The following is a 27,947-nucleotide window of genomic DNA, read 5'->3' on the forward strand; positions in this document are numbered from 1 at the left end:
CTGCCACCAGAAAAGATTGTGACCCTCACATCCTTCTTCCAGGTAATCCTTCCCCTCAAAACCATCTCAGCTAGGGAATTCCTCAGGATGTTAGGATTCATGGCTTTGACTATCTCCATGGTCCCCTTGCAAGGCTGCACATGAGAAAGTTTCAGTGATATCTGAGTAATATCTGGAAACAACACCTACATCCTCTAGAGTTCATGATCCCCATACTTCCTTGCCTGTCCAAGGAACTGAAGTGGTGGATCTCCGAGATTCAGTCAGATCCGGTTCTGCCCCTACAGCCCACACCCCCAAACCAGGACCTCTTCACAGATGCTTCAGACACAGGATGGGGGGCAACCCTAAGACATTGGAGAGTGAGGAGTGCATGGACTCCCACTCAACAAAAAGATCACATCAATGTTAAGGAAATGAGAGCCTTGATACTAGCTTTGGATATTTTCAAGGGTCAACTTCTCCCAGGCACCCTGAAGTGGTACACAGACAACACCACTATGCTGTGGTACCTTAACAAACAGGGGGGAGACGGGCCTACCTCCTGTGCATACTAGCACTGCAGACTTGGGAAATAGCAATGGAGAAACAAATCCTTCTCCAAGCAGTATTTATCCCCTCCGCAGACAATGTGATGGCAGATTCCTTAAGCAGGACCATGACCCTGTCTCACGAATGGATGCTGAACAGAGAAGTGTTTCTGGACCAAGTCCATTGATGGGGTATTCCGAATGTGGATCTCTTTGCCTCTCCCAAGAACAGACAGCTCCCAACCTTCTTCTCCAGGGCACCTCACTCAGAGGCTTGGAAGGTGGATGGTCTGTCAATCTCTCGGAGGGGATGTACACATATGTATCCCCCCTTCCCTCTCATTCAGGAGGAACAGCATCAAATCTTGCTGGTGACTCCCTACTGGCCAAGGCAACAAGGGCAATCACCAAAAGTTACCCCAGAGAATGGACCTGCTCACACAGGACAAATGAACTCTCATGCACCATCAACTGCCCACACTGAATCTCACATTGTGTGTGATAGGCCATTGATTCCCTTCAGACACCTATATACAGAGGGTGTGATTCAAGTTTTGCAGGATGCCAGAAAATCAACTACTAGAAAATCTTACCTCTCAAAGTGGAAGAGATTTTCTTTATGGTGTCAGAAAAACAACATATAACCACTGACAGTAGAGCCCCCAGTGGTCTTGTCCTACCTGTGTGACCTTATGAAATCCGGACTATCATACGCCTCCATTAAAATCCACCTATCTGACATCTCAGCTTGCCTGCCCCTGGTACCATGTTTAGCATCTAGATTAGAGGTCAAACTCTTCTTGAGAGGGGCACTACACCTCAGGCCACCGAGGAAGTGCATTCCACCTCCTTGAGACCTCAATTTTGTCATAGAAAAATTGATACTATCACCATTTGAACCAGCCAAAGACTGCTCCCTCCAACACTGCACTTGGAAGACTATACTCTTGGTGGCCATAACCTCTGCCAGAAGGGTCTCCGAACTGCAGGCCCTTATGGCATACCCCCCTTCACTGTCTTCCACAAGGACAGAGTATGTTTGCGTACTACCCCTATGTTCATGCCCAAAGTGGTAAATGACTTGTCCCTAAATCAGATTATCAACCTGCCATCCTTTTTCCCCTCTCCACAGAACCGAGCAAAGAGGATACTGCACTCCCTAGATGTACACAGACAGCTCAGGTTTGATTTGGGCAAAACCAAATCCTTCCAAAAATCTGACAGGCTCTTCATCTCCTATCACCCTAGTGCCCTGGGTTAATCTGTTTTCAAGCAAACTATATCCTCTGGGATATCAAAAAACATTTCTTTTTTGCTACACTAACCATGGTAAGTCACTCCAGCCATAGTTAGGGCACACTCAACCAGGGCAGTGTCCTCCTAAGGGACTTTCCTTAAATGATTGGACACAGTTGGTATCGTAGAGGCAGCTACTTGGTCCTCAGTCCACACATTCACCAGACACTACAAACTGGAGTCTCTAAAGCCAGGGCAGGATTTGCCAGAGCCATCCTCCATGGGTTTGTGGAAACTGCTTCTGGTCCGCCTCCCCTTCATTAGGACAGGAGCTTTTGCACTCTCCCTGATGTCATGAATACAGCAGCATATGAAGTGAAGGACATAGTATTGTTGTGTAAGAACTTACCATAACCTTAGGTTCATAGGTTCATACTAGGCTATCTGCCCTGGGGCATTTATAAGCCTAGCCCGATTGTGTTTGGCTTACGCCACCCCTTGATTTGGGTATACTGTGCCCTTTTTAAAGTTTAGTTTACTGTGCCTCTGTCTAATAGTGACACGGAAGTAATCCCCGGGACAAACCTACAATCCCCATCCACTCATCAAGATTCTTCTTGAAGAGAGTCAGTGAGGTGCTCTGCCTAACATGAATTGGAATTCTATTCCAGAGCGAAGGGAGCCTCTGGGTTATGAATCTGTCCCTCCAGCATGTTCTTTTATTTCTGTGCTGAGGTTCAAGTCCCTCAAGCGCGTGGCTCTAAGGGATTTAGATTTACTGGGGTGGAGCATGTCCATTAATTCTGGGTTGGACATAGCTTTATATGTCAGGCATAGATCGCCTCGAAGTAGGCGGTATGCAACTGAGTAGAGCTGGAGTTTTTTTAACCGAGCAGCATATGGCATCTGTTTGAGTTCCTTGATCTTCCTGGTGAGGTACTTTTGGGGTCTTTCTAATTGCTGCAGGTGTCGGGTAAGTACATCCCAAAGGGGCATTGTATTCTATGATGGGCCTGATGATTCCAAAGACATGCATCTGGAGCATTTCTCCCCGGGCCTCCGCTGAAAACAGGCTCTGTGGAACCTAGTCGGACATTCCCGGTCAACAAATGATAAATAAAAAAAAATAAAAAATAAAATGAGGGATGAATAAAGGGGCACGATTACCTCTCCTGATCTAGATGTGAATCCTTTCATGATGAGGTGGGCTATATAGAAGGTCTTTCTAACCACTTTGGCAATGTGGTTGTCAAAGGAGAGATTGCTATCAAATTCCTTCTCTTCTATATGCTGCTGTATAGTTTCTCACCCAGCCTTCCCCCTCACACTTGCATGATTCCAGTTTCCTGGAGTAACCACTCTGTAGTCACTGATTCCAGTGGCATTCAGTTCTGAAGAGGTGCTTGCTGACATCCGCTTTATACCCGATGTTCATTTACAACCAACATCAGAGAGAGGCGCGGGATGTCACGCACACCCTAGCGATAGCATTTAACTTTTGTATGACGGGCAGATGTGCGAGTGTTCACCAGAGGCAAACTCCCTGATGTCATGAATACAACAGCATATTGAAGAGAAGGACATCTAAGGTTATGGTAAATTCTTACACAACAATATTTTCCAGCCAGTCAGTGGGAACTTATAGATGCAGAAATTTCCAAACTGCTAGAAAAATGCATCATCCAACTGGTCTCTGAAGACCAGTTAGAATTTGGAGTGTACTCTTGATTTTTTTAGTACTCAAGAAAACAGGGAACCTCAGTCTCATTCTGGATCTGAGCCATTTAAATCAATATGTCAAGCTGAAGGACAATTGGATGTGCTTAGTAGATTTCAAGGACACGCACTATCATGTGAAGACAGAGAAGCATTCAAGGAGATTTTTCCATTCCCAGCTGGGAACCAGTCATTGTCAATTCAAAGCCCTGCCATTTGGTCTCAGCACAGTCCCTAGGGTGTTCAGCAAGAGTATGGCAGTGGTGGCAGTTCGTCTGCACCTACAAGGGATCCAAGTTTTCTCATACCTAGGCAGTTGGCTCCTGACCGCTATGTCCAACAACTTATCGCACCATTGGGACCTTCTACTCTAGCTCATGTAAGACCTAGACATCATGGTTAATCTGATCAGAAGTCATCTTACACCATCTTAACAGACAGAGTTTATCAATGTCACCCACTAGTGTACAGATTGCCCAACTTCCAAACTCCAAGGTGCTTTCCCTCCTCCTTACACTCACTCAAGTTCTTCATCACCCCTGTCCACTATCAAGACTACTTCTTCATCTATTGGGTCTAATGTCTTCCACAATCCTCATGGTTTTATTGCCCAGGTTTTACATGAGGGTACTTCAATGGACTTTAGCGGTGCAATGGTCCAAAATGTATTGTCCGGATTTGTAGGCAACACATATTAGTGTAGATAACGTCTCAGCCCATGGTAGAAGGATGTCTATTCCTTACAGACGCGCCCACCCTCTGTGGAGGTAGTGACAATGGATGCTTTCCTTCTACAGTGGGTGGGGGGCACTTTGAAGGGAAGACTGTCCAGGGCATTTGTTTACATACAAAGGTCAACCTTTACATCGATGTTCTGGAGATGAGGCAGTCCCCCTAGCATTGCAGCATTTCAAGACACCCTCCCCAGGGGTGTGATACCAGTACAGACAGAGAATATGTTGGCATTATGGTACATCAGAAAACAAGGAGGAACACGTTCTTATCTGCTGTGCCAAGAGGCCATGAGAGTCTTGCAGTGGATAATGTTTTTGCAACAATTTCTGATAGCAGTGCACATCCCTGGGTCATCCAGTTGTCTAGTGGACAAGTTGAGTAGATCTCTCTTATGCCACAAGTGGTCCCTCAACTCAGCAGTGACAACCTTTATTTTCAGTCACTGCAGCCAGTCTTGCTTTGTCTCTCTCATCCTACCTAAACAACAATTGCAGCAGCTACTTTGCCATCATCCCCCAACAAGGACAGTGACCGAGGGATTTTCTATTCCACAGTTGGCTCCTGGGTCTCCTCTGTGTTTTCTCTCATAATCTTCAGTGAATGAGTTCATACGGAAAGCAAAAATATGCAATGCCAAGGTGATCCTCACTGCCCCCTTCTGGCCTTAACAAATATGTTTCCCTTCCTGTGGCCTCTATTAGTACATTCTCTGTGGATACAAGATCACTATCCAGATATATTAACATCCTTGGCCAGACTGCCTCCTCCGGACCAGAAATTCATGAAGTTAACCGCTTGGTTCCTCCAGTTTTAACCTTGGCCAGAGATGCCAGGTTTCCTTTCTTGGTCATTCAGATCATTTCAACATCCTAAAAATGGACCACTTTGAAAATATACCATAGCAAATGGAAGAGATTTTCTATTTGGGTTGCTTCCAGGGGCTTAGATCTATTTTTGGTCCCTGTTCCTTGTATTTTAGGATTCTTACTGGAGTTTTTTTTCACAAGGAGTCCGGTTATTCAACAGAGTACAAATAGCACCTATTTCTAGCTTCTGTTTAAGTCAGAATGACTGCTCTATAGCCTCTTGCGAATTTCTTGGTATCTCCCTAGGATAGTACCATTATGTTGCAAGCATTGGCTCGGCCATCATTTGAGCTGGCAGCATCATTAGATTTAAAATTCCTCTGTTGGAAAACGATTTTTCTCTGGGCAGTTACTTCTGCCAAATGGATTTCAGAGATGCAAGCTTTTTCCTGCAAGCCATCTTGTTTGGTTTTCCTCAAAAACAGGGTTTCTTAAGGACTAATGCATCCTTTCTTCCTAAGGTGACATCAAAAGCTAGTCTAAATCAACCTATAAATCTACCAGTCTTTTTTTTCCAAGATTTTCAAACAATGGTCAGTATATGCTATATATGCTGGATGTTCATCTTCAGCTTGGGTTTTATCTCCATAGAACTAAGCCATTCAGAAAATCAGATCAAGTGTTTGTGGCATTTACAAAGCCTGGATTGGGCAAAGCACTGGCTAAAGTTACTCTGTCCAGATAGCTGAATGCATTTCCTTCATGTTCAATAAAAAGGGCTTGTCTTTACAATCTAAATCAAAGGCTCATTTCACAAGGGTAGTGGCCACATCTACAACCTTTGCCTGCAGAAGCCTATTGATGATATTTGTACAGCAGCTACATGGTCAACAGTTCATACCATTGTATCTCATAAGCTTGATGAGCAATCTAGATCACGCTCCTCCTTTGGTTCCACCATCCTCAGGAATGCCTTTCCTTGATACCAACCCAGTCTACATGCCTGGGAATCTGTCCCGTAGTTTAATCAGACAAAAATAGACAGCATTTGATCTATTGTTATGGTAAGTACAGAGCTTTCATTTTTTGCAGTATTTGTATGAGTTACTAACCAATGACCTTTCTTATTCTTTTATCAGAGTTCATTTATCAGCCATTTCAGCATGTCTGACCACATATCCCCCCCTCTCAATGCAGCCTCATATCAGAATGTTTTTGAAAGGGGTTTTGCTTAGGAGACCCCAAGTAAACTGGTGGCCATTTCTTGGGATCTCAGTTTTGTATTAGAGAAACTAACACTTGCTCCATTTGAACCAGCTAACCTGGCTGACTGGAGATTCTTAACTTGGAAAACAGTTTTATTGATTTATTTCTTGTGAAGGTAAAAAAGGGATAACATGTTAAAACAGACTATTTCCAAGTGATTGTCTATGGCTGTTACCTTTTGGTATACTCACCATAACAAAACTATTACAGGTAGTGGCTTCATCTGTGGCTTTTTAGAAATGGTTGTATTCTAGAAGTATTCCATAAGCTGCTGGTTGGTCCTCTGTACATACATTTACAAGGCCCTGTAAGCTGAATTCCTTCTCTTGGTCTAGGTCAGACTTTGCTAGGGCCATTCTCCAGGGACTGCTGGACTCTTCTCCTTCCACCTCCCAAATGTAGTAAGCTAGGGTAATCTACCCATATAGCTAAGGCTACTGCAGCAGTGATAAATATGATGAACATAGTGCAGTTGTGTAAGTAAACTTACCATAACAATAGATGTTTGAATGGCCACTGCTGCAGCAGCCACTCCTGTCTCTATCCCCCCCTTGTGTTTTGGTGTGTTTTTTATGCTAGATCATTTATTTTTTGTTGTTCTAGCATTGTCTTTTCAGGGCTTCACCTCCCTCTGTCTGTTAGCAGGAATGCTCTAAAGGGTTTTGTCTCTCTCCTACTTTGGACGCAATAGAAGAGTCTTCATGGGTTTTGTTCAGGCAGCTTTATTTTATACAAACATATCACTATAGACGTTTACTGACTTTAACTTAACTAACTTATATACAAGCTAATAACTGAGATCATGCATGCTTTCAGTCTGGCTGCTCTTACAAAATAGCACTAGAGATTGCACATCTCTAGAATTATACTTGCACATACAGCCTTGACATGCTTCTTAATGATACAGCACACTTCAGTTACATTTTGATCTACATCCTCCCTCTTTGAGAAATAGATCATATAAAGCTATAAGTCTATTTAGCATGCAGAAATCACAGGTAATTCTTTGTTGTGCATTTTGCAATACTAAGTACATACACACACGCACACACACACACACACACACATATATATATATATATATATATATATATATATATATATATATATATATACACACAATCAAATCTACTTTGCTGCGTATTTCACACTAAGCTTTGATACTCATCCATGTTGTGTGACATAAAACTGGGAATTAGATTTATCAACTAGAACTGTCTCTACAAAATGTTTGACCTGTGGAATTTTGAACACATTCTGGTATGGAAACAGTGTCTGATTCACTCTTAGATTTGAAGTCTGCATCACAGAAACAGTGTTGTGAGGGTGATGATGATTCTGGTACAGGAATATGATGTCTACGATTCATCCTATATTCCACTCCCTCGGAGTCTACCAGGTAGGATCCTGTCTCGGCACAGATGCCTGTAATCTGTCCAGTTCAATCATAACCTTTTATTATCTGGATTTGTACCACCTCAATGAACAAAGTAATCTGTTCGATCTGTCATAACTAGATTTCTGGATATGATACTTCTTAACCAACTGAGCCTTGACGGTTTTATTGTTCTTAGGTTTAGGCTTCAACTAACTGGAAGCAATGGGTAGAGTAGTTCTAGTTTGCCTGGAAATAGTCTTTGAGCAGGTGAGCCAAGAATATCATCACGGGGTATGTTTCTGAGATTAAGCAAATTCAAGAACACATCGATATTGTCACACTTTGACCTTTCACGTAGCTGCCTTACACTCTGCACTGCACGTTCAGCTAGACCATTTGACTGTGGGTATTCTGGACTACTAGTAACATGTAAAAAATCCCATTCTTTTGCAAATTTCTGAAACAACTGGCTAGTAAATTGAGTGCCATTGTTAGAAATAACTTTGTGTGGACTACCATGAACTGAGAAATGACATTTCAACTTAATAATAACATTAGTGGATGTTAGGTTAGGTAGTAGATCAATTTCAAACCAATTCGAATAAGAGTCTTCCAAAACCAAGTAGTGTTGATTGTTCTATTGAAAGGTATCAGCTACAACTGTTGACCAAGGTAGTTCAGGAATGGACTTAGATGGAGTGGTTCTCTTTGCAAATGCAGTCTAGTACTGTTGCATACTGAACATGAAGAAATTACTTTATCAATGTCTTTTGGTAATGAAGGCCAAAATATTAATTCTCTCACTGTTCTCTTAGTGGGTGTGGATCCTGGGTGACCATGATGCAAAATCTGGATATATTCTTGTTGTAAGGAAGCAGGAGCAACAATCTGAGGACCTTTGAAAATAATGTCATCTTCCATCAACAATTCATCTCTGTAAGGAAAGTAGGTTTGGACTTCAGGAGGTACACTAGATTGCTTTGACAGCCGTCCAGCATTAATGTAGTGATTAACCTTCTGCAAAATTGGATCAGTCTGAGTGTGATCTCTTAATTTATCAAGTCTAGTGGTAGAAAAATTATGCACTGACCTCACATCAAAGTCAAAATTCTCTGCATCAATCTGTTCTGTCAAATTTCTGGGTGATCTGGATAATGTATCAGCCAGATAGAGCAATTTGCCTTTTGTGTAGACCATTTTGAAATCGTACTTTTGCAATTTGAACATCAATTCTTTGTGACCTTGCCAGAGCGGAATGCGTAAGCTTTTTTAGAATAGTAACTAGAGGTTGGTGGTCAGTTTCAGTCTGAATAGTTCGACCATAAATATAGTCATGAAACTTGCAACATGCAAATACTATTGCCAAAAGCTACTTCTCAATCTGAGCATACTGCATCTCAGTTTGGGTTATTGTTCTAGATGCATAGGCTACTGGTCTGCCCTCTTGAAGTATAACTGAGCCAGGACCAAATTTTGACACATCACAGGGAAGAGTAACTGGTTTGTTCACATCATAGTATCTTAATGTAGGTGGGGTGGCAATTTTCTGCTTAAGGTCTTCAAATGCCTTCTGCTGCTGTTCCAACCAGGACCATGCGACATTTTTGCACATTAGCTCTCTTAAAGCTGCTGTAAACTCACTAAAGTCCAGTATAAACTTGCCTAAGTAGTTGACCGTGCCTAGAAAGCATTGTAGAGCTTGTACATTATCTGGTGCTGAAATCTCAAGAATAGCTGCTTGCTTGGTCAGGTCTGGTCTCAAGCCTGTACTCCTGAGCAAATGACCTATGTATGTAACTTCTGGAAGTCTGAATTTGCACTTCAGAGGATTGAGCTTCAAGTTTACTTCATATGCTCTGTCTAGAACTTTTTTTGAGGTTTCTGTCGTGCTCTGCTTCACCATTGCCTCCAACCAATAAATCATCTACTATTATGGCACAAGGATAACCTGAAAACATTTGCTCCATTGCATGCTGAAAGACTTCACTTGCAGAATTTATTCCAAATGGCATCCTTAGGAATCTGTATTCGCCAAACAGAGTACCAAAAGTAGTTAGAAATGGAAGATTTGCGATCAAGCATCACTTGCCAAAATGAACTCTTTGCATCCAAAGCAGAGAAAACAGTGGCATTCGATGTTAAGGCTGTGACCTCTTCAACTGTGCGCATTGGATGATATGGTCTCTTTAATGCTTTGTTCAGATCTCTTGGGTTGATACACATTCTGATTTCATCTGAGCCTTTTTTGTGAGCTGCTACCATGGACGACACCCATTCAATTGGTTCTGTGACTGGACAAATCACACCTTGCTGCACCATTTTATCTAACTGAACCTTAACTTTATCCTGCATAGCTATCGGAACTCTTCTTGCTGGTCTGACTGCTGGAGTGACCTGTGTGTCTAACTTCATGGAATACACAACTGGAAGTTTACCTAACTTGTCATCGAAAACATCAGCATACTCAGAGAAAATGGCTTCAGGAAAATGAGAACTCGGAAATGATGAACTTCTTTATCAAAAGAAAGCAGATTCATTCTTAAATTATCTTTGAGACCCAGTAAAGACTGCACTGGTCTTCGGACTACGTAGGATAACAAGTTGTAACAGTTCTCAGCCAAATAACACAAAAGCATCACTGAACCTTCGGTTTGAAATTTTTCACCTCTATAAGCAACAAGTCTCACATTATTAGCTATATTGAGTTGTTCATTAGTTCTCACTTTAGTAAATGTGTCTGCTCATGTAACATTACACTTTGAACCAGTGTTTACTTTAAGCTCAGTGCATTTTCCATTAATCGGTACAAAACACTTCGCTTCTTCTTAGTAAATTCACTGCATCAGCTCTTTCATCAAGCAGTGATACACCATCTACATAGAAAGCTGACTGCATCATCTCTACTTGATCAACTTGCTTCTTTGTGTGACCTTTCTTTACAACTGTGTGAGGCTTACTTGATTTACAAAACTTTTGGAAGTGGTTCCATTTTTTACACTTGTGACTGCTGAAAAAAATGCGAAGCACTTCTCTCTTTTAGACTCATGATTTGCACCACAGTTGCGACAGCTAACAATAAAGCTAGACTTGGATTTTTATGATTCATGCTGTACTGCACTGAGCTGTAGCAAGCTCCTTTCTTAGAACTTACTGGAAACCTCATAGCTGCCATGTACTTGGGCCTGCTTTAGTTTGCCATGTGTTGCATACTTTCTGCATTTGCCCTGGAACTAGCTGAAACCATGGTGTTGTCACTCTCAAGCATATTTATGTTTTTCTGTCACCTCATGGATTTGACAAATTTCTATGGATTTCTCAACGTTAAATCACTGTCACGAAGTAAAATCTTTCTCACAGCAGCACTGTTAATACCACACATAAGCCTGCCCTTTATCAGCTCATCTTTTAAGTCACCAAACTGACACATTTTGGCTTTGTTTCTCAGGTCAGTTTTATAAGCTAGAAATGTTTCCCCTGGTTTCTGATCTCTCGTGTAAAACAAATGCCCCTCTAATGTAATATTTGTCTGGGGGGTTACACATTTTTCTGAATTTGTGCTTCAAACACACTGGGTCTTCTCTTGATTCAGCCTGTACAACAATATGACGGTTTTCACCTTCTCTTTCATATACTGGAGGTGCATACACAAATGAACTCTCTCTTTCTATGGCCTCTGACCCGGCTAGGATTAGCAAAATGAATGCCCTGCTTCGTGCAGCTCTATCTGCATAAGCTACTTGTATAAAAATATTGTACTCTTGCTCAAATATTCTCCAATTCTCGGCAATATTCTGATCAAATACAAGTGGTAGGGGCTTTAAAAATCCATCTGCCATATTAACACATACCAGTGAAGGGTTTTACAAATAACCACAAACATACACTCATGCACATATGGCAGAAACTTATGCCAGTGTTTGTAAATTTGTCCAGTGCCTTTGTGCTTATGAATGTATACCTTTTGAGCTTTTCAAAATAATGCTAATGAACAAAGTCGTAGTACCTTGGAATAATTGGACTTTGCGAAATAAAGTTATCTGGCACTTTAACACTCTTGTAATATTGTTTTGCAATAAATCACTTCTTATCAGTGTAAGAAACATATCAAATAACTGCACAATGCATATAAACTGGACCTCTCTTGCCCAAAACTCAATAACATTTCTAAGTAATTGCACTTTGTGAATAACTGTACACATAACACTGAACTGTCTCCAGAATGGCGGTACCTTGCTAGGCAACTCTTTACAGTGCAAGAAACACTGAAATGGCAGCACTTTGCGAATAAACACACCCAGCACAAGAAACTTTTTGAAATGGCTATACTTTGACTGTATTTCATGAAGTTGTTGTACTTTGCATGCAATAAACTCTTCAAAATACATGGACAGTAATAAGCACGCATTGTAAGCACTTTTACATACTTTGAGATACTTCGAGTAACTTTAGATCTGATGTTGTTAATCTTCATTCATTCATCACTGATGGGGGAATGTCGGTTCAATCCTTAGAACCGAGTCGGCCTTATATCAAGCTGGCACTCCAGCCAAAAACTCCCGAGCTAAGCTGTTACCCATAATACCCTTCTCTCTGTTACCTCAGATCTCATTTGCCGCATAGCCGTAAAGCCGCGTTCAAGCCAGCTCTCAGCTGAGTCGAACATTTTTTGATATTTTCATAGAGTTTGATAGTTTTCTTGTAATTTTCCTGATTTTTATTCATCTTTGTCTGTTGCTAACCTTTACCCTTCCTGTTGACTCCTTTTCTTAATTACCTTTTGGTAACTTTAGTACCAATGGTGGTACGGCCTTTCTCCCTACCCTTGTGGCAGTTCTTATATACTATTGCTGGTATCTCTTTCTCTTTTCTTAAAAAAAAAAAAAAAACTATATATGTGTGTGTATGTATGTGTGTAGATATAAAATTTCCCTTCTAGCCTCCTCTTTGGTTATTTATTGTATGTGTGCATCGAAGATGTCTAAAAGAAAGGTACGTCAGGCTTTAAGCAATGCCTGAAGTGTAGTGGGAAAATGCCAAACAGTGATGCGCATGAGGACTGTGTCTATGGGGGTGCCCCATCTTTTGGTGCAACCTTCGTGTTCTATTTGTAAACGATTTAGTACCCGGACTATGAACTGACCGAAAAACAAGCTAATTCTGAAGGGCCTCCTTAAGATGCCCTTTTCAGAGGTTCTTTCTGTGTCAGAGGGTTCTTGCCCTCCTAAGAAAGAAAAGAAAATACCACATTCGGTACCTTCTTCACCTTCTGGTGATTTGGACAAGCCACCTAAACAGAAAATGCCTAAACTGTCATCGGAGCCGAAGCCAGTGTCTATGACACTGACCTCGGTTCCGTCAACTATCTTTATGTTGTTGGCACCTGTTTCGGCAGCAATAATGTCTATGGCACTGTCTATAACAAAATTACAAATTGGCTCACCCTCTTCAGTATCAAGTGCCAATGCACTGAGCTTGCCTTCAGAACCCATGACCTTGGCCCCACTTTTGGCTGAGCCTCCAGTAACTACTTCCACACCCATTTAGGTACCGAGTGCCATTTTGGCACTGAGTCTCTCTACGATACCCATGATGGCAATAGATGCTTCATTACTCCCCATCTTCAAACTCAAGACAGCAGTGCCATTGGACACCACAATATGGACTTGATACTACCTGTCAGTGGACCCCATTCTGGGACAGATATATAGCCCCTTCCTTGAAAAGCCAGAGTCCCCATCAGGGATGTCCACTAGATCCAATGGGAGCCTTTCTGAACTTGATGTGGTGCGCCTTGTGGACCAGGTGCTAACAGCCAGAGGGATCCGTACACCATCTAAGACCCATCCACTGTTCAGACTTGGGAGTATCTCTCCACGGACTCCATCTTACTCTCCTCCTTTGACCTCCTTGCAGGTTTCAAAGTCTTCGACTCCGACGCCTTTTTCGGTACCCACCTCTTCAGCGCCATTATTGGACCTCACTGTGGCCCCAGAACTGACTGTTTGGCCTTCGGTTCCTTCAGAGCCAGGTCTTCCTCAGGTTCACAATTGGGATACGGGCTCTTCGGTGCCGAGTACAGTCCCGAGCATGTCTATGGTTCCGTCCATGGGGGGGGCCAGGAGTTCTGTCGGCACTGATCCTTCTTGAGGCTCGTCTCTGAGGAGCTAGTTCAATGGAGCAGGGTGTGACCTCTGTTCTGAGGTTGTCGTTTGACGCCGGACTCCCATCCCTCTTCAGGCGACCCTGCTTTCCAGGCAATGTAGAGGGCTCTTGCTTCTGGAAGCAAACCACTGGAGTTGGAACCACAGACGTCTCCTCCCCCTGAGCTGCAGCTGACACAAGCCACCGGTTTGGGATATCGGGCACAAGAGCCGCAGGAAACCCCACTGCAGGGTGCCCCTTCTTCCAAGTGCTCCTCAGAAGTTCCCTCTGAAGAGGTGCCATGAAAGAAGTCATGCAAGAGGAAGCAGATAGACTCCCCTGAGGAGTCTCTTACAGAAGATACAGATTATGATGAAGGGGATGGGTCCCCACGATCACCCCCTGAAGATGTCTCCTTTGGAGACATCTTTGAAATGTTGAAACATTGGGGTGACTGGAAGTCCAACAACCCTTCCTCCGAGGAGTCCATCTTCCTGCAGGCCTTTCGTGCCTGTCCATCTACCTCTTGGGTGACCCCGTCTGCAGACGAGCTATTCCAGGTTGTGGTGGAGTGTGCTTGGAAGAATCCTCACTCGGTTGAGCCAATCCCGTGGAGACCAGATAAAATTCTATCCCCACCCGAGGAGAGCCCACATTGTTCTAAATGTTTGCCAGTAGATGTTGTGGTGGTGGCAGTAATGAAGAGAGCCAGACTGTTCATCCGCCTAACAGGGAGTCTCAGGTGGTGGACAGATTAGGGAAGCGAGTCTTTGCTTCATAGACCTTTGCCATACGGTCCCTGAATTATTTGATACATTTTACGAGACTCCAAAAAGACTTAATCTCTGAACTCTCTGGAACTGTAACAGGACAGGTGTCTGACAAGGTGAGTGACAAAGTTGCCTCGCAGCTTGCAACCCTGGAATCCATTTCAAACTCATCCATGAGGTTAATATCCCATGCAACCGAAGGGGCAGCAAGAGGTCTGGGTTCAGGCATAGTTATGAGACACCATGCCTGGATGCGCCTTTGTGATTTCACAGACCCCTTTGAGTCTTCCTTCCTGAACCCTCCAGTTGAAGCGTCTTCCCTGTATGGCCCAAAAGTGAAGGACATTCTGGCCAGGTATGAGAAGGATGGTAAGACGTGTCTGCTGTATGTGTATGCTTTTCCATCCCCCAGCATTCCTTCTCCAGGAATCAGATTTGTGGAAAGTTGTGTCACAAGAAGTCTTAGGGTCCTTTTCGTGACACATTTGGTGAGTTCACCCCCAGGGGCAGAGGGGGTAACCCTCCTGGAAGACACCCCTACTGAGGCAGAGGGGGCCTGCGTAACCAGTGACCCAGAGATTCTTTCTCTGGACAGTCCTACCAGCGCTCCTGAAGAGAGGCCCGATTGCTTTCCTCTGAAAGCAGTCGGTGGATGTTTCTCTCTGCACCACGCTGCCTGGCAATCGATAACCACCGACTACTGGGTACAGAAGATAGTATCCGGAGGCTACCAGATCCCCTTCAATTCTTACCTAAAGCCACCAAGATGAATTCCCGACGTCCCACCCAGTCAAAGGGAAGAAGCAGTGTCAAAAAAGGGTCATCCAAGCAGTCCCACCAGACCAATGTGGATCCGGATTTTACTCAAGATTCTTTTTGTTGCCAAAAAAGATAAGGGGCTAGAGACCCATTTTGGATCTCAGCAAGTTAAACAAATTTGTCACCCAAACAAAATTCCAGATGGTCACGGTTCAGTCCATTTTCCTCTTTTTGGGAAAAGGCGATTGGATGTGCTCCATGGACCTTCAGGATGTGTATTACCACATCAAAATGGACAAACATTCCAGGAGGTTGCTTCACTTCCGGCTAGGAGCCAATCACTACCAGTTCCATGTTTTGCCTTTCAGACTCTCTACAGCCCCCAGAGTGTTCACCAAGTGAATGGCAGTGTAACAGCTCACTTGAGACTGCAAGGATTCCGGGTGTTTCCATATTTAGACGATTGGCTCCTTACCGCCCCCACCAAGCATCTACTGCTAAGGGCCCTGAATTACACTCTTTCCCTGGCAAAACTTTGGGAAATTTCAATAAACTGGGAGAAATCCAGCCTGACGCCGACACAGTCTATAGAGTTCATAGGAGCACTATTCAACAACGACTCCTGTTTAGTGTCTCTCCTGGACCACAGACTACAAAGACTGTGGCTTCAACTCTGGGTGATACTCTGTCAAAGCAAAGTTTCAGCACGGGAGGTCCTCCAACTCCTAGGTTCCATGGCAGCTTCTATACCAATGGTGCCTCTTGCAAAACTTCACATGAGACTCCTTCAGTGGCTTCTATTATCTCAGTGGTACCCAAATCACCACCCTTTGTCCTTTCAGATTCAGATAACCAGTCATTGCAAACAGGGCCTACTTTAGTGGATGAAGCCAGAAACAGAGCTTTGGAGCCCTTCCATCCTCCTCATCCCAAAGCCACTGTGACCACGGATGCTTCCCTGGTAAGGGGGGGGGGGGCATTTTCAGGAAATGACAGTCCAAGGCACGTGGTGTACAATAGAGCCCAATCTGCATAACAGTGTCATAGAACTGATGGCAGTGCTTTTAGCGTTGCAAGCATTCCAGTCTGTCCTTCTTTCGGTGACAATTGCCATCCAATCAGGCAACATATCCGTAGTCTAGTATATCAACAAACAAGGAGGAACCAAGTCCTATCTCTTATGTTGCGAGGTCATGAGAGTTTGGCAATGGGCTATAGCTTTCAACCGCTTTTTGATAGCAATGCATATTCCCGGGAATTCCAACATGATTGCAGACAAGCTGAGCAGATGTATTCTCCTGCCTCACGAGTGGTCCCTCATTCCGTCCATAGCGATGAAAACGTTCAACAGTTGGGGCGAGCCTTGCTGTGACCTATTCGCCTCCCTGTCAAACCACAAATGCAGCAACTACTTTGCCCTAATTTCCCCGCAGGGGGAGTCCCCGAGGGACAAGTCTTATCCATGATTGGCCGACGGGACTTCTATATGCTTACTCTCCCATCACTGATTCCCCAATTTTTGAAGAAAGCTCTTCGGTTGAAAAGCAAAGTGATCCTCATAGCCCACCTTGACAAGTATGGTTCCCCTTTCTCCAGCCTCACCTGCTATGCCGACCGTGGATTCTGGATCCAACTCCAGGTCTGATTTCTCACCCCCAAGAGTTAAGCCACCCAAATTTAACAAATCTCAAGCTGAAAAATTGGTTTCTCCACCTCTGCCGATCACCAGGTAGTACAAACTTTCCTCCCCTGTGTGTGACATTATTCTGGCTTCTCACAAACCGTCCACCAGGAAACTTTATATTGACAAATGGAAGAGATTTTCAGTTTGGTCTAAGCAGAGGAATCTAGACCCATACTCCACCTCGGTTATTGCAGTGCTAGATTATTTGTCAAATTTCTTTGAAGACGGTGCTGCAGCCTCAACTATACGGATTCATCTAGCTGCCATTTTGAATTTTCAAAATGATTTTGGGAATTCCTCCTTGATCTCACATGTCTATGTAAACTTTTATAAAAGGAGTCTCTCACATTAGACCTTCAATCAAACAACCTAAGAACCGTAGAGCCTCACACTAGTCCTACAATCTTTGACTCAAACCCCCTTTGAACTTGCAGTAGCTTAGCTTGTGACATTAAGTTCTTATCCTGGAAATCTCTTTTTCTGGTGGCCATCACATCAGCTAGGCGTAAGTCTGAGTTCCATGCTCTATGCATAAAACGCCCCTAGTTAATTTTCCACAAAGACAGAGTATCACTCCGGGCAAACCCTTCCTTCCCCCCCAAAGTAATTTCTGATTTCTCTGTTAACCAGACTATTGACCTATCAGCCTTTTTCCCCAGTTTTTCTAATAAAGGAGAGTACTGTCTGCATTTGTTAGACGTACACAGACAGTTGAGATTCTGCCTAGATAGGATAAAAACAATGCGCAAATTGGACCAGCTGTTTATTTAATCCTAAAATGGGAAACTCAGTTTCTAAAGTAACCTTGTTTAAATGGGTCAGAGACTGTATACTCTTCATTTATCATCATGAAAAAGGACCTATACCACAGAAAATCAAAGCTCACTCCACCAGATCAATAGTAACGTCCGTAGAGTTCCACTCAAAAGCTTTTATGGATGATATCTGTGCAGCAGCAACATGGGCTACTCATCATACCTTTATAGCCCATTACAAATTTGATTTGGTCTCCAGGGGAAGAGCTTCATTTGGCTTAATGGTGCTTAGGAATATTCTTCCATAAGGGCTGCCCAACTGACACAAGGTAACTAGGGACTCTTGTCCCATCAGTGATGAATGAATGAAGATTAACAACATCAGATAAAAAAGTTATGTCTTACCATAACGTTTCATCTGTGTTGTTGATCTTCATTCATTCATCACGTTCCACCCTCCTCCCCCCTCCTAAGGCTCCTGGGGGATACTTTGAGTCCAAGTACTGAATTAGGGCACTTGCGCAGAAACTGCCTCCGCTTTACTAATAATGGGCAGACTCGATCTGAGGTAACAGGGAGAAGGGTATTATGGATAAAAGCTTAGCTTGGGAGTTTTTGTCTGGCGCGAGCGTGATATAAGCCCGACTCGGTTCCAAGGATGGAACCGACATTCCCCAACAGTGATGAATAAATGAAGATCAAAAACATAGATGGAATGTTATGGTAAGACATAACTTCTTTTTATGCCCTTAATACCATATGAAGTTGTACTTATGTCAAAACACAGCACTTTGCCAAAGCACATGCAGTCGCCTTGCTTTATTTTTTGCTTAATGTGCCCTTTTTGCCCTTATTATATTCATTTTGCTCATTAAGAACTTTTTTATGCCCAATGTACTGTTCTTATGCTTGTTTTACTCTAAACATGTCCAGTTTTGCTTTAACACTCATTTTGCTTTAAACATGCTCGTTTTATCTTTAAACATACTCATTTTGCTTTAAACATGCTCATTTTGCTTTGCTTTGCTGTTAATCGTTTCATCAAATACCTTTATTTTAAACATTTCTTTTAGCCAACAAACATTTCATGTCTTCTGTGTGGTCAGTAAATAGGTTTATGCCCTTGTAATGCCCTGTCTTGCCTCTTCTATCAGATAAACAGTTTGTGCTACTTCTCTTTACCTTTGATTCTTTCCTGGCTCTTTATGTGCTCATTTCTGTTAGTTTTACTTTCATTGTCGTCTCTGCACCTCATGGCTCTGGATCTTATTCTCTTCAGTCCCGGTTCTGACACCATGTTGCTCTCCTACTTTGGACACACTAGAAGAGTCTTTGTGGGTTCTGTTCAAGCAGCTTTATTTTATACAAACACATCACTATAGAAGTTTACTTGACTGTAACTAATTTGTATACAAACTAACAACTGTGATCATGCATATTTTCACTATGGCTGCTCTTACAAAATGGCACTAGGGATTGTACGTATCTGGAATTTATATGTGCATGTACAGCCTTGACATGCTTCTTAAAGATACAGCACACTTCACTTGCATTCTGATCTACAGGCTTGGCACTCAGACTTGTCTTTTAGCCAGTTCAGCTCGAGTTGCTTGACAGTTTGGGCACATGGAAGGTGCCCGGCAGCCTTAGAAGCTGGTCAAATGCTATATCCTTGACAGGGTATAACTAATATAGCTAAGGCTACTGCAGCAGTGATCATTTGAATATATACTGTTATAGTAATCTTCATCTTGGAGACAGGGGCTACAGTGCTTGAATATGCTATACTGCCTGCCAGTAAATTTACCATTCTTCATCATCAACCTCCTTTTTCCTATTTTTCTACACTGGGTTGGGGTGTTGTGTTAACTGTCACCATCTCTTTCTATTTAGTGCCACTCTCCTGCCTTCTTCGGCACTCATGCTGGACTGTTGCAGGTCTTCTCTCATGATCTGTCCACCTCTTTGCTGGACACCCTCGTTTCTTCTTGCATTCTCATCAGGTCAACTCCTGTCACACTGCATGAAAATTCTAGAGAAGATAATTGCTAAACGAATATGCAGAGCAGCAGAAATGTAGGTGAGAAATAAGCAACACAACTGACGCTATGTTTGCAGTGAAACAGATAGTTGAGAAGAAGCTAGAGATAAGGAAAGGGTCCAATTGAGTATTCCTAGACTTGAAGAAAGCATATGACAAGGTCCCAAGAAAGCTGATTTGTACAGTCCTACTGTGGTTCAACTCCGAGAAGCATTGGTAGAATGAATGCACGTTGTGCTCAAGGACCTAAAGACTTAAGTATGAGCAGTGTTTGGTTTCAGAGAGGGTTCCCAGTGAGAGTGGATGTGCATCAGGGTTCATTTCTAAGCCCACTGCTCTTCGTACTTGTGATGGACTATATCAGCAAAGAGGCTGAAGGGGACAGATCAACAAAGCTGCTATATGTACATAATGTGACATTGCAGGCAGACTGAGCAAGAATTTCAGCAAAGGATAGGAGAATGGCATGCAAAATTGAAGGTACGTGGGATGAAACTGAGTACAGATAAGATAGTTGTAATGGCAGGGAATGGGGGAAATTAGAAGAAGGTGAGAATTGTGATAGCAAGCAAAACAGCAGAAAAGGTTAACAGTTTCAGGTATTTGGGAAGGTTAATTAAGGAGAAGGGAAGTCTGAGTGAAGATGTGAAATCTAGAATCAGAGGTCTGCAGCCAACTGGCACAGAGTGTCAGGGGTAGTATATGACAAAAGAATGCCAAAGAAGCTGTAAAGTAAGGTGTACAAAACAGTGGTGCATCCACTGTATGGTACAGAAACCTGGGCAGTAAAGGCAGAGCAGTTGAGATAGCTAGAGATTCTGCAGATGAAGTGCCTGAGATGGGTGGTAGGATGCGCACATGTGTGAAGAAATGAGGACATCACAGCAGAAGCCAAAGTAGTTATAGTTGCAGAGAAGATGAAGGAGAACAGATTTCGGTGGTTCAGGCACATGTGCAGGAAATCAGAAGACAAAAGATCTGGGACAGACAAAAAGAAGGTAAGAGGAAACAAGAGTATCCAGCAGAGATAGATGGATTGTGTGAGACAAAACCTACTTCAGTCATAATTGTCGAAGAAGGTAGGAGAGTGGTACTGAACCAAGAGAGGTGGTTACAGTTAACCTGATAACCTGACGCTGTGTCGAAAAATGGGAAAAAGGGCGTTGATAGTGTTTAGCAGAGCTATTAAAGTGAATACCAACAACTTGTCACTAGAAAGAAATACCTTCTTATCTTTTAATTAAGTATAAATAATCAGCCTCAAGCTTTTTAGAAATGAATAAATAAAATAGTTTATTTTAGAAAGAATGAGTTAGGTAGTAGAGTTATAAATTAATTACAAATAAAGATGTGAACTTTCCCAGGGAAACAGAAAATAATCTACTTGAACAAACAGATTACAAGAAAGAAAAGCATCTGTGTACAGCAAAACTGTTTCCTAGCTAGTTCTGAACTGAAAAAAGTACTGTACTTCTTTGTTGAACATATTTACTTAGGCAAGCACAAAGAACAAAACTCAGAGGTCCGACACTAGAGAGACTAGCTCTCTTCTCTTTTCTTTTTTTCTGACTGTTAATTGAGATGTTTGATTTATATCTCTTCCATGCAGAAACCACAGATGTAATTAAGCAAAGTTTCACATTTACCTGCTATGGGGTTTTTTTCCTGCTGTTGTCTAGTTGTTTCTTTAACACAGTTTGTAATTGGATGCAACTGTTTACCTTCCTGGCCTAGGAATGGTCATACATCTTGGAACCAAGAGGCAGAACAATTACAGATGTTCTTCGTGTTTCATTGTCGTTGTGCTGACTGTTGGGATTTCCTGCCGTGAAAGCCCTTGACTGGCCCAGCTACCAGAAAAAATTGTTTTTGCCTTCCAGGCTGGCAGACGCCCTTACCAATGTCGGTATGCTCAGATATAAAGGGAGCTAGCCTGCATCATCACTTCATTTTTTTCTTGCCTCTGGAGCCTGAAGCAGTATACAAGTGCATCAGTCGGTCCGCTCCAGAAAGAAGTTATTGTCGGAAACATAAGTACCCCATTGAAGAACACTTTTCTGTTTCACTTAACTCATGTCAGATAAAGTAAATATGTGTCTCTTTTGTGGTGAACAAATCTCACACAGAGATTTTCATACTCTGTGTTACTTGCTTAGTCCCAGCCCACAACATCCCTAACTGTCATTTTTGTGTTAAGTTTAAAGCTAGAATGATTAGGCATAGGGACAAACTCTTAGATCATTTTCTTAGACAAGAATCACTCGAACCTTGTCTGATGGAGTCCACCAGTCATCCCAATCTTGAGCTGCATAAGCACAAAAAAGATAAGAAACTTAAGCCAAAGTCATCAGATGACAGTTACTCCCAAGCTGACTTTCCTGCTAGATTGATAATTGTTGAAGAAGGTGAGGTGCCTTTTGCAGCCCCCTTCAACATTTGAAGCAGCAACCCAGGCCTCCGTTGAGACCCATTTGGAGTCAGACATGCCTTTGGTTCCTTTGTCTTCCACTGTTCATCTTTTCAGCTCATTGGTTGAGTCCGAGGTCACTCAGCATGCCGTGGCTTCCAATGAATGCTCATTAACCAGAGATACTACGAAGCCTAGGCCTATGCCAGTGCATTTCCACAAAGAGTCAGGCTCCAGGGCGTCGGATGCACCTAGGCCTAAGACCAAACCCACCCCAAAGAAAGGCAGTGTGGCAAGGCCTCCACCTAGGCCTACAGACTCCTAGTTACTGGGATCCTAACAGTATTTGATTAAGATGGCTGAGGACTTAAGGGCCAGACAGTCCACAGGTGAAGCCACCCCAGAAAAAAGGAAAAGGGATGACTTTTCTGATCTTGACTCAGATCCCTTACTATCTGAGGAGGATTCAGACTTGGAAGGCTGTGGCTCAGACACATTCCTACCCCCTGTGCTGTCTAGCCATGCAAGTACAGGAGACAGCACAATCCCTAGGCCTGCACCTCATGGCATAATACCTGCCAGGTGAAAAGAATACCCTGGCAGACCACCTCAGCAGAAATGTGACAGATCCCTCCATGAATGGCATTTCCTTCGGGAAGTTTTCCACACAATAACACAGCAGTGGGGTTTCCCCCAGGTGGACATATTTGCAAGCAAGGACAATGCTCACCTGGAGAAATTCTGCACCAGGGCAAGCCAGACATCTGCATGGGGAACAGATGCCTTCTTCCCTTGGGACACACCTCTTCATTTATGCTTTCCCACCATTACCGCTGTTTCCTCTAGTACTTTTGAAGATCAGAGAGGAGGGCCCAAAGGCCATCCTGATAGCATTGGACTGGCCCAGGCAGCACTGGTTCCCTGTCATCCTTGAAATCACTTGTCAAAAGCCTTTGATGTTACCACAGAGGAGTGGACCTCCTCACCCAGAACAAGGGGAGGATTGTGCACCCCAACCTTCAGACTCTGACTCTCAGCCTGGTTTATTCAGCAGCGCCTTACTGCATCTCCAGCTTGAGTCAGTAGGTACAGACCATTTTAAGAGTCTGCAAGGCGTAGCATTAGAAAACCTTACTCAGCCAAATGGAAAGGATTCTAGGTTTGGTGCTAGAAGCACCAGTTTCAGCCAAATTATGTTAACATTCCTAACATTCTGGAGTACCTGACCAGCTTAGTTGAGAAAGGTCTCTCTTATTCCTCCATCAAGATACATACCTCAGCAATCTCTCCCCACATACTTGGTCATTCTCCAATTTACTGTCACTCCTTGCTGAAGCAATTTCTTATTCACATTAGGTCCCCCGGGAGGAAGCCCACCCATCCCTGGGACCTGAACTTTGTCCTGTAAAAGTTAACTTTGCTCTCTTTTGAGCTTTCATCTTCTGCCACCTAAAGTTTCTTACCTGGAAAACAGCCCTACTACTGGCTATCACTTCAGCCAGGAGGGTCTCATAGTTGCAGGCCCTTATGGCAGTGGAGCCTTTCATTATCTTCCATAAAGACAGGGTCTCCCTCTGAACTAATACTTCCTTCATGCCTAGTGTGGTTACTAATGTGACTCTGAATCAGGCCATCCATCTACCTACCTTCTTTCCTAGCCCTCAAAACAGAGGGGGAACATTACTATACTCTCTGGATATACATTGGATGCTACACTTCTGCCTGGACAGGACTAAATCATTGAGGAAAACAGACCAGCTGGTCATTACTTTTCCCCCAAGCTCGGAGGGAAAACCAGCTTCTAAGCAGACTATTTCCAAGTGGATTTCCCACTGCATCTCATTCTGTTACGGCCATCATGGGAAAAAGCCCCCTGATTTGAGTAGGTCACAGTCTACTAGGGCCACAGCTACTTCTGCAGCATTCCTCAAAGGAGTTCCCACTAAGGACATGTTGAAGGCAGCCACTTGGTCTTCTGTGTACACCTTTACTAAGCACTACTACCCGCCAACCTTTTCCAAGTCCAGAGCAGGTTTTGCATCAGCAGTCTTGCAGGGAATCTTCGCCTCTCCTTAATCTCTTCCACCCTCTCTAAAGCTTTGGGAATCTTCCCAACAGTCAGGACTGCAATAGTGAAACGTGAAGAACATAGGGAAGTTGTGTATGCTTACCATAAATATAGATGTTCAAATGTATGCACTGTTGCAGTCTTCTTTCCCTCCCACCTACCCCCTCAGCTTACTAGGTAGGCTACTAGAATCAGCCAAGGACCTTACACCTCCCAACCCTAGTTTGGGTCCACTGTACCTTGGGCCACGTTAGGTACTCCTTGGATCCACACTAACTAGGTCCATCTAGGGTACACATAGGGCCTCCTTCTTAGTGGGTCAGGAAAATACTGAAGTGATGACACTTCTGGCTCCCTTTATACCTGAGCATACTGATATCAGTAAGGGCATCCTCCAGCCTGGGAGGAAAAAACAATTTTCTCTGGTAGGCCGGCCAAGAACTTTCGTGGCAGGATGGCACAGTAGTGCAGTGGTAGTGTTGTTGCCTCACAGCAAGAGGTTCTCCTATTCGATTCCGAGTTGGAGTGCCTACTGTGTGGAGTCTGCATGTTCTCCCTGCGTTTGTGTGGGTTTCCTCCGGGTGCTCCAGTTTTCTCCCACATTAAAAAGACATGCATCTGCAACATTTCTCCTCGGGCTCCACTGAAAATTGGCTTTGTTCCAAGTCAGATATTCCCAGTTAACAAATGTTAAATAAATAATAAATAAATAAATAAATAAAATCCCAACAGAGTGCTACAACAGTGAATACACTCAATCATCTACATTTATGGTAAGTATACACAACTGTACTTTCCTGGCTCACATGTCTGCTATACATTTCACATCCAGTGCACAATTGTATTTTCCAGATGAAGACAGTTACATACCTCGTATACTTTTTTATACATTTCATACAGGATCAAAGCACATATTTTAGTTTACCTGTTGCAGACTTTGCAGTGAATAAGATCATCCTGCATGTCCGTTACTTTCTGACTCAGAAAACAATGGCATATTTATTCTCAAAATAGCAATTGTCATTGGTTCCCTTTGTTCAGCTAGCTGCAGTTTGTTTTGTGACATGAGTCTTATTTCATATTCAGTAAGAATCAGGTTCTTTGAAGATCCTCGTGTTTTCTTTAAGGTTAGTTGTGTTTTCATTCAGTTTCTTCATCTTTTGGCCTTTTTTTTTCCTTGAAGTTGAAAACATGTTGGAGTGTAACATATCCTGTTTGATTCTGCCTCTTGGAAAGTGTCATAATTACTAAACAGACTGTGCTTAAATGAATTTCAATCTGCACTGCACTTTGGCAAATACTTCCGGTAGCAGAGGGTGTCTTCCTCTGTTTTTTTTTTTTTTTAGTGTAAATGGTATGCAGCTGCATACCTTCACTCACCACTATACTCTGGATCTTCACGTCAAGAGCAGAGGATTTTTTTCCTGTACTTGTCCTTCCAGCTCCTGCTGTTCCTTTTAGGATTAGTTTTGTGGGTACTGCTTGAGATTCTGTTCAAGTGTTCCACCTACTGCAGAGAGACTCACAAAGAAAGATCTAATAATTATGTGAGGACTGAAAGATGTAATAATTATGTGATGACTTATCTCATAATTTATCTTTGAAAGTGCTCACTGCATTGGCATTGGGTGATTATTTGAGTCTACCACCAATCCCCTTGCTTAGGTTTTGCTTTTTAGCAGAAGGTTGTTCCACACACATTAGTAACTTATAAATTGTATATTTGTTGTAACGCTGCCGACTTGCAGCTCTTCCGTAATGTTCCACTGATGTTCAAGAAGCAGAGAATACTGTGTTTAACATTCCTTGATGATGAATTAAGGAGGAACACACTTTCTCAAGGATGGGCGCTCAGGATGTAAAGAAAACAGATGGTATTAGAAGGGTGTACACAAGTATTCCACTCACTCAGGCCAGCTTATTTGGTGAGTGCTCTTATATGTATCATTTTTGAATTAACATGTTACATTTAAATGTCCCCACACTGATCTTGCAGTAGTATATATTAATTCTACAGCTGTGACTCGCAGATAAGTGTGCCAAAGGAACAGAGTGTTATGTTTACTTTCAAATGTCAGAATGATACTGTGGCATCTGATGATCTTAGAAGGATTAAGCCTTCAAAGATGAAAGTGCTGCTAAGTTTTCTGGCACTAGGAAGGCTTCAAAAGAATGTTTTGATTTTTAAAATGCATTGTTATTATTATATTTGGGCGGCCACGGTGGTGCAGTGGTTAGCATTGTCGCCTCACAGCAAGAAGTTCTCCGGTTCAATCCTCGGCTGGGGTGCCTTCTGTGCAGAGTCTGCATGTCCTCCCTGTGGTCGCGTGGGTTTCCTCCGGGTGCTCTGGTTTCCTCCCACATCCCAAAGACATGCAGCAGGTGGATTGGACACTCTAAATTGGCCCTAGGTGTGAGTGCGTGTGTGTGTGTGTACGTTCTGTGGAAGGTTGGGCGCCGGGCTGGCAACTCGACACTGTAAAACTCCATTGCCAATAATGGGCGGACAGGTGATCTGCTGTGGCGACCCCTAACCGGGAAAAGCCGAAAGAAGAAGAAGATTGTTATTGTTATTGATATTAGTGTATCAGTGTTGGGGAAAATCTTGTGTATTAGATGCATATCTGTTGGTTTAAACTGTGATGGCTTCAACATTATTATTTAGGTTGTATTTTTTTCAGGAGTGTCCTGGAAACTCTGGTGTAGTCAAGTGTCTCATTCTGTCAGGTAACCTATACTTGAAGAATGTTGGAATCAGACATTTACCAGACTTGTTTTCTGAACTCTCTAGACCATTACTACAACTATACTGGTACATTGTCAGCTTTTCCAGCAAGCTTACAATCTGCACAATAGCTCCCTTTTATAAGACAATCTTCTTTCTTTTGGCTCTTCTCGTTAGTGATCGCCACAGCGGAACAACAGTCCACAGAAAAATTAGCACTGGAGTTTTATGGTGTCGAGTTGCCAGCCTGGTGCCCAATCTTCCACAGACAATATTCATCCAAAAAATTCAGGTTATCAACTGTTCCAGCAAGTTTAGAATCTGTGTGCTGGTGTTTTCAAATTAACCTTATCAATGCTGATGATTTTGTTTTTGCCAGAAGCAGTAGTAGCTAGCAACCTTTTTCATTTTTCTGTTGTGAATGCATTCAAATTTTCCTTCCTGCAGGTTCGTAACTCTGCCTCAGCCAGTGTGTCTAGAACAAGGTGTCAGTTACATCATTCGTCTAGAGTTTACTCGTTACAGCTATCGAGGCAAGGTGCCCAATGCCAGCATTCTAGTTGATTCAGTAAGTGCCTACTTTTAGTATTACAATATGTTTTTATACTTTGTATTTTTTAAGTCATTGTTATTTACACTTTTTTGATCCCCATGCTCTTCTCTACTGAAGGCAGTCCAGTATACAAGGATGTATATCTGTTATGGGTCTACTTTGTTTCCTTGAATCTCATTTCACTGAATTTCATTTCACCCCGACCACTTCGCTGAAAACTCAAATTACTGAAAATTCATTTCATTGAACTGCAGTTAGTATATATGGTATTGTGTAGAGTACTGTAAGGAAAGTAAAAGGTATATGCCCTTTTCCCCACTGTAGTGTGATCCTGGAGTTAGTATATATAGTTAGAGAGGTGTGGGGGGCACAGCCCC

General features: G+C 42.9%; 1 protein-coding gene across 1 annotated transcript in view; it reads left to right on the forward strand.

Moving 5' to 3' along the window:
• Positions 1-27,947, forward strand: part of LAMB2 (laminin subunit beta 2) — a 3,750,789-nt gene that overhangs the window by 2,287,265 nt on the left and 1,435,577 nt on the right. The window contains exon 16 of the mRNA XM_044078730.1: positions 27,465-27,585. Coding sequence (XP_043934665.1) covers positions 27,465-27,585 — 121 coding nt within the window. The remainder of the gene's footprint in view (positions 1-27,464; positions 27,586-27,947) is intronic.

The sequence above is a fragment of the Protopterus annectens genome, chromosome 7.part1, assembly GCF_019279795.1.
Source record: "Protopterus annectens isolate FY-2018-M chromosome 7.part1, PAN1.0, whole genome shotgun sequence".
Taxonomy (NCBI): domain Eukaryota; kingdom Metazoa; phylum Chordata; order Ceratodontiformes; family Protopteridae; genus Protopterus; species Protopterus annectens.